The sequence below is a fragment of the Meleagris gallopavo genome, chromosome 9 (genome assembly GCF_905368555.1).
Source record: "Meleagris gallopavo chromosome 9, MGAL_WU_HG_1.1, whole genome shotgun sequence".
Classification (NCBI taxonomy): Eukaryota; Metazoa; Chordata; class Aves; order Galliformes; family Phasianidae; genus Meleagris; species Meleagris gallopavo.
This window is the reverse complement of record NC_139412.1, coordinates 1442941-1449972: the sequence shown is the minus strand read 5'-3', so window position 1 is coordinate 1449972 and position 7032 is coordinate 1442941. Positions and strand designations below refer to the sequence as shown.

At 52.9% G+C, this 7032-nt stretch overlaps 1 protein-coding gene across 1 annotated transcript; it reads right to left on the bottom strand.

Annotated features, from left to right (window-relative positions):
- Window positions 1-1267: 1267 nt before the first annotated feature.
- TBX22 (T-box transcription factor 22) lies at window positions 1268-6602 on the bottom strand. Its single transcript, XM_085230762.1, has 8 exons — window positions 6234-6602; window positions 6018-6147; window positions 5622-5723; window positions 4981-5155; window positions 4736-4900; window positions 4598-4662; window positions 4442-4527; window positions 1268-2779 (listed from the first exon to the last, which is right to left on the bottom strand). The coding sequence occupies exons 1-8, from the start codon at window positions 6367-6369 to the stop codon at window positions 2169-2171; spliced, it is 1470 nt and encodes a 489-aa protein (XP_085086888.1). The 5' UTR covers window positions 6370-6602; the 3' UTR covers window positions 1268-2168.
- Between the last annotated feature and the right edge of the window lie 430 nt (window positions 6603-7032).

Below are 7032 nucleotides of genomic sequence, written 5' to 3'. Positions count from 1 at the left end.
CTGGCAGTTCTCAGTCTTGCCTGTAAATTACAAGGAGGGTGACTTCTCCATTTTCCTTCTTCGTCTCAACAAGGCTTTTTCTGTTGCCCGTGTGCTCCAACCCATGCACAACTGGGAAGTGTGAGTTTAAAAAGGGATGCAAAGATTTAAAATGGGAAGCACGGATTTCCAATGTCCTTTTGCTCAGCGTTCCTCTCCAAAAGTCACCCCATCTTCGTGTGCTCTGCACACACAAATGGAAGGAGAAAGGAGACGTCAATACCGCGGGCTCATCTGTTTCCTATCGTGTGTGTTTACATATTAATGCGCAATACAAATTTGTAAACACGGACGTTTGATGCTCTGGTGGGAGCCGATGGCTGTTCCCTTCTGCCCCTTTATTGGAACAGCATGTCTGATGCTGCGGAGCCGCAGATGTGGATGGTTTCAATACTGGATACATTTCAAACGCTCTGTGCTCTTATTTGTCCTGCTGCGTATCGCTAACCAGCCCTCCTTTGTTTTGCATAATTGCCATACAAATTATCATCTAATTACAGCCCAAACCTCAGGAGAACAAATGGGAGTGAGGGGCTCCTCCCGACGTGACCAACCCTCCCTTCCCAGTGTGTGGGTGATGGCAGAACATCCCTTTGGTGATAACACGAGGAGTGTTTTTGTGTCTCCGTGGGTTTTAAGCCCTCGTTCTGCGGCTGGGACACCCCCACACCAACCCACCCCACAGGGACCACATGGCACCTTTGGTGCTGTTGGCTCTGTTTGCTATGTTGGAGTGCAGGCAGATGGTTCTGTGTCACTCTGGGCTCCTCATAAGAGAGCTCAGTGGCCAAAGCGCCTCAACCTTTCCAAAACATCAGATTGTTTTCTCCTTGTTCCCATTAAAAACAGCACAGTAGCGCTGGGTTTGTGTTCTTATTCGCCTCTACATCTATAAAAGTGAGAACTCCTGCAGTCATCACCAGTCTCCAAACACCGCGAGTGGTGGGAAGTGCTGAACAGCCGCAGTGTGCTGTGATCCCCCCAGCTCATGGCCAACAGCTCGGGGATATTCCATGCAGCTTCGCTATCTGGAAGATGAATGTTTGCTCACCACCCTCAGCCCAAACCCAAAGAGCCCCAAAAGCATGGCCACGAGCAGTGCTCTGCAGCACCCATCCCAGTCCACTGGCCTGGAAATGGGGGCTCCCAAAGGGAAAAAAAATCTCATGCTTTTAAATAAAAGGTATCAATACCAGTTTTGGTTTTTAAACCTACGTTTAATCCTTATATATTGCTGTTATGTTTGTAGATACAGAATTCTCTTTACTTAATCCCAAAATACGGCAGGTCCCCGTCAGGCACTTTGTATCACGTCTGTCATAGGTAACAGAAGTGGCTTTGGGGAGCGAATATAAGCTGTGCCCCAACTTACAGTGAGCTGCACTGTGCCCCCAGAGCCAGAAATTATTTACAGGAATAACACAATTATCACAGGTGAAAATAAAATGATGGGACCGTGGGACGGGTGTCCATAACTCTGCTCAATCCTCATCCTCTGCAGCTCCTCACCCCCAGCTCTGCATGGATGGGATGCGAGGGGACGGCTCTGGGAAGACCTGTGTGGGGCTCTGTGTCCTTAATGCAGCACAGAGCCTTCAATCTATGTCTGCATTGTGATGTGGGTCCATCAAGGCACTTCCACGGGGTTGACCAGCTCCGAGTCAACGCATGAGCGCACTCCAGTCCCCGGCTGCATGCAGCTTCTCTGCTGACCCACGTTCTTTGAGAGTCCCTTTGGAATTAGGGGAAATCCACAGGGGAGATGAGCAGGAGCTGGTGGGGCTCAGGACTGACTGTAGGGAAGCTTGATAGTTTCAGGAAAACAGATTTGTGGAAATGCATACATCTATGTTCCCACTTCAGAGTGCAAATAGTAAAAAGGTGTCTGCACCGCTCACCCATCCCTTACAACCCTACACAAATACCACCGATGGGTATCGGCTTGCTTGGATCACCACAGCCCTCTGTGCTGCCTACAATACTGCACGTTTACCCCCAAATCAAAGGCCCATCAGTCTGCTCCTGCACCACACCGTGTTTCGTACTCAGCAATTAGCAAGACCCTGGGTCCGACCGGGGAACGGGTTTGCATTACATACCGATGTGCTCGGAAACATGACAGCATCCTGCTAAAGGCAGTGGTTAATTGCTGAGTGCCAGCTGGGGTGATTGCACCGGCCGTCCCTGAAGGCAGCGGGCAGGCTGTCACTCACCCCAAAATGGCTCGCCGCGCTCGTCAGTCTGGATGGCACGGAGAAGCTGTAGCCGTACAAACCATATGGAGGATGTAAGGAACAATTAAGTGCTTCCCGAGCAATGGGACTCGATGGGAAAATGTTTCCAGATGCGTGTAATCCATACAGCATTTGGCTGGCGGAGTTGGGGACCTGCAGACACGGCCCGCTCAGGTCTTCAGACTTAGAGCTCTTCAGGCTGGCGATGCCGAGGGAGGAGAGCTTGGGGACATCGACCACAAAGTGGGGCAGGATGGGGGGACCGGGGCCGCCTGGCTTCTGGTGGCTGGGGAGGATGAGGGGCTGCTGGCGGAGGAGGTTGGCGGGGCACAGCCGGTAGCAGAGGGGCACGCCGAGGCCGGGCAGGTGGGGCTCAGGGCACGGCGCGCCGGCACCGCTCACAGCCAGGTGGAAGGTGGGAGGTGAGCACGGAGGGGACAGCAGCGGGTTGAGGGGAGAGGGTGTCCCAGCGCTAGAGGTCACCGGGGAAGAGCTGGAGCTGCTGCCTGGAGGGAAGAAGAGGAATAACCTGCAATGGGTCAGCGGGTGCTCCAGCCGGCAGCTCCACGCCGCTGTGCATCCCAATGTCGCCAACTGGGAAAAAGGGAGATCCACCCGTCATCTGAATGCTGCTCCCACTTGTCTAAGAAATACCCGTGTGTGTCAAACCCCTTCGGTGTGACTGTCCATACCCATGTGTGTCAAACCCCAGCGCTGTGCCTGGAACAGCCCCACGCCAGCTCTGCGCCCGCTGTGCCAGCGAAAGCCGCCTCCCGTGACAGCACCACTGCTATTTCAGGCTCCCAGTTTTCTGTGCGAACTACAGGCAGCTTTCCCCCCTTCTACGTGAGAACAAAAAGATGCATTCAGCCCAATGGAGAGTTTCTTGTACCTTCCTGCTCACAGGAATTGACTCATTTTCCTTGGCTCCCCATGCAATTTGAGACGTACCCTCGAGTACCATAGGTGTATCCCGAAGCCGTAAATGCACACAGCATTTTGACGTTCCCTTTTAGGAAAGAAATTTGAACGAGCACTTTCCCATCCAGATGAGTTCGCTGGGCGCAGCCCGTGCCCAAAGCAGGACATCACTCAACCCCCATACAAATTTGGGGATAGCAGTGGGAAGAACAGAGCAACTCAAAGAGGAAATTCTTTTTGCCGTTCCTATCAGCTTTAAAATCCAAGCTGACGATCAATTATTTTATATAGCTTATCAATTTTAATTTGTCTCCTGGCTTTGAGGCTCCAAGATTGCTATTTCTCTTCTTTTTCTTGCTTTCTTTTCTTTCTTTCTTTTTTTCCTCCAGAAATACACTTTTTTTATCAGAGATAGGAATTTTGTTCCATTTCCATCTTTCCAGAATCATAGAACGGTTTGGGTTGGAAGGGACCATTAAGATCACCTCAAATATTGGCCCTTAGGAAAAATACCCATTATGTAACAATTAATTAAAAAATGAATCCAACCAAACCATAACATTTTAGTGTCTGTGTGACAAATACTGCAAATTGCAAATGTTCTCTCAGCCCCCACTGCTGCCCCTCTCCCTGCTCTCATGTTGCAGCCTGCACAGTTGGTTCAAGAGCAGCTTTTTTTTTAGAAACGGTCTTTTCTATTTAAAAAAAAAAAAAGTTAAAAAAAGTTAAAAAATTGGAAAAAAGAGAAAAACAGGGAAAAAAAAGAGAACAAAAATTGAAGGAAAAAAAGGAAAAAATAACGGTTTCTCTTTGCAATCTGTTAAACCTCTTAATTTCTCCCGAGTCTCCTTTTTACGACTCGTTATTCTTAATGTGGTGTTTCTAAACAACATCCTCCAATGGTTTGGGAACAATTAGCACTGTGGGCTGAAGGACACAACAAACCTCTCCAAAATAACCTGTTGCATATTTATATATATATACATACATATATATTTATTTTTTTCTTTCTTTCTTTCTTTTTTTTTTGTTTGTCTAAATCTTCCTGCAGCTTCCGCCATGTCCATCACCGCTTTCCCCGGAGCGCTCACACCGAAATCAATGGGACTTTTGGCAAAAAATCATACAGAATCACAGAATCACCCACACTCTCACAGCCCCAAACCCACACCCATGACCCCACCCAGCCCTACATCCTCGTCCTCCTGCCCACAGCTCCAACCCCGTCCCTACGGCCCCAGACTCACCCTGGCTGTCCGCGCCGAAGGCCTTCAAGTCCAGTGCGAGTTGTGGCCGCCATGGGAACGGCTCCAGGAGCCCATCCAGCACTCCCCTGCAGGCGATATGGGGCTGAGAGCCAGGGCCAGGCCTCGGGCTGTGACTGGGGGTGATTGAGCCGTTACCTGTTCCTGCCAGGGTCCCGAAAGCCTTTGGCAAAGGGGTTCCTGTCGATCTTCAGCTTGGTGATCTGTGGGCAGAAGCAACATCTCAGCGGGGCTGTTGGGGGGCGGGAGGCCGGGCGGCCGCAGCCCCATGGGTACCTGCTGGTTCTGGTAGGCTGTCACTGTGGTGAACTCGGTCTCCTGGAAGGAGAAGGTTTGCACCCCCTCAGCTGGCAGCGACTGAATCTGTGCCAGGTCGAAGCGGGAGTCCTGGGCAATAACGTGGACACGGGGCTTGTACTTGTGCATGGACTGCAGGATGATCTGTGCGGGCAGAGAGGGTCGGGCTGAGCTGCTGCCCAGAGTCCCACCATAGCCCCGCTGCACAGCTGCCCCACACCTACGTGCCCCTTGTCGTCCATCTCGTTGTTGGTGAGCTTCACCCGGTCGAAGCTGATGATTTGCCTCATCCATGTTTCCCCCGAGCAGGGGGAGTCGGGGTGGATGTAGAGCCGTGGTGTGATGCAGGAGTGGTCTGTGTTCCCTGCCACCATCCACTGCGAGCTGTGGTAGACGTACCTGCACCAAGCATGACACCATCAGCACATCGTACTCCTGATGTGCCCATCCATCCCTGTATCCATTCATCTATCCGTATGTCTTCCAATCTTTCCATCCATCCATCTGTATGTCTGTCCCTCAGCCTATTCCTACATCCATCCGTCAGTCCATTCTTACATCCATCCATCCATCGATATGTCCATCCATCCACCGCCCATCCATCCACTCATACCTCCATCGCTCCATCCATGAGTGAGTCATCCACCCATCCATCCCTCCATCCCTCCATCCCTCCACCCATTCATCCATCCCTCCATCTCTCCATCCATCTCTCCATCCATCTCTCCATCCATCCATCCATCCATCCATCCATCCATCCATCCATCCCTCCATCCATCATTCCCAGCACGCCCCAGTGCAGCCGTTGGCCATTTGGCCATGCAGAAGGCTCCATCTCTTCAGCCGCCATTGGAACTCACCCTACCTGTACCGTTTGGAGTCCACTGGCACAACGTCGATGGCGATGTAATACTGCTGCATTGGCTCCAACCCCTTCACCTTCACCCTGACTGATGGGAACATCCGCCTGCACAGGGCACGGGGCAGCAGTTAGAGAGTGCCCATAGCAGTAGTTGTTTAAAGAAGTGAAAATGGGTTGAAAAATTAAACAGATACTGGAGGAAAAAAAAAGATATTAAATAGCAACAACAACAACAACAACAAAAGTAGGAAAAAAAAAAGGGAAATAAAAAAAAAGATAAAAAGAAGGTAAAAACACAGCAAAGGGGAGTTGAGAAAAAAAAGAAATGGGTGTGAGACGCAAAGGGGAAAACAGAGCGGGAAGGGTTGAAGGCAGAAGCCGGGGAGCCGGGGCTGCTACCTGCCGGCCTTGGTGATGATCATCTCGGTGCCGATCTCGTGGAACCTCTTCCAGAGCTCAGAGCCCTGCAGCTCCACCTGCACCTCGTCCCCCACCTCCCGGCTCTCGGCGCCGGCCTTGGGCCGCTTCTCTGCGGGGAAGAGAAAGCGGAGGGAGCGCTGGGGCGGCTGCCGGGACCTCGCCGGGACCCCCCCGGTCTGCCCCGCCGCTACCAACCGGGCTCGGATGCTCTGCGGCTCTGCCTGCAGCCCGCCCCGCTCTCCTCGTCGCGGCCGTCGGGTCCCTTTCTCTTGGCCGAGCGGCCCACGAGAGCTTCCACCGAGAAGGCGTGAGCCCGGGAGCTGAGCGCCATCCCCCCCTCAGCTCGGGCCGGGCTCCCCCCGGGCGGCCGCGGGGTTCAGGCGGGCGGCGGAGCTCCGGGCGGCGGCTCCATGAGGGCACGGGGGAGGGACCCGCAGCCGGCGGCCGTCGGGGGGCAGCGGGCACGGCGAGGTGCTCCGAGTGAGGAGAGAGGAGGCTGCGGCTCCCACTGTTTGTTTTGGAAACTAATGGGAGCGTAAGAAACATTGAGTGACATTTGGTAGGACTGGGACGGGGGGAGGAGGGGTGGGAGGGGAAAGGGACAGGCGAGGGGAAGATGGGGGAAGAGGAGCCGGCCCCGTCTAGGATCAATAAAAGAGTTACTGTTCTCCATTAAACTGTAAAACTCAAAGAAATTTGACATAATTGCACACTAGGGGCCACTTTCCCAACAAAAGTGCAAATAACGTTTAACAAGAACCAGCGCAAAAAAAAGGGGAAAAAAAAAAATGAAGGATGGAAAAGAAAAGGGAAGAAAAGGGAGGTTATGGGGGGGAGGGAAGGGGGAGAAGGAGGAGAAGGTGGGGAGAAACCCCCCGCGCTTTGGCTTTCCCGGTGAGCCCCGGTGCTGGCTCCGGGCTCCGGCTGTCCCGACGGAGCCGCTCCCGGCGGATCTCGGTGTCACCGTTCCGTGTGCCGGCGCCGAGTGCCGATT

Coding starts and splice junctions, on each gene's coding strand:
- TBX22 (XM_085230762.1), bottom strand. CDS start 6,369: ATGGCGCTCAGCTCCCGGGCTCACGCCTTCTCGGTGGAAGCTCTCGTG. Junction 4,901..4,980: donor AGATGGACGACAAGGGGCAC/GTAGGTGTGGGG, acceptor CTGCCCGCACAG/ATCATCCTGCAGTCCATGCA. Junction 2,780..4,441: donor CTTCGGCGCGGACAGCCAGG/GTGAGTCTGGGG, acceptor TCTTCCCTCCAG/GCAGCAGCTCCAGCTCTTCC.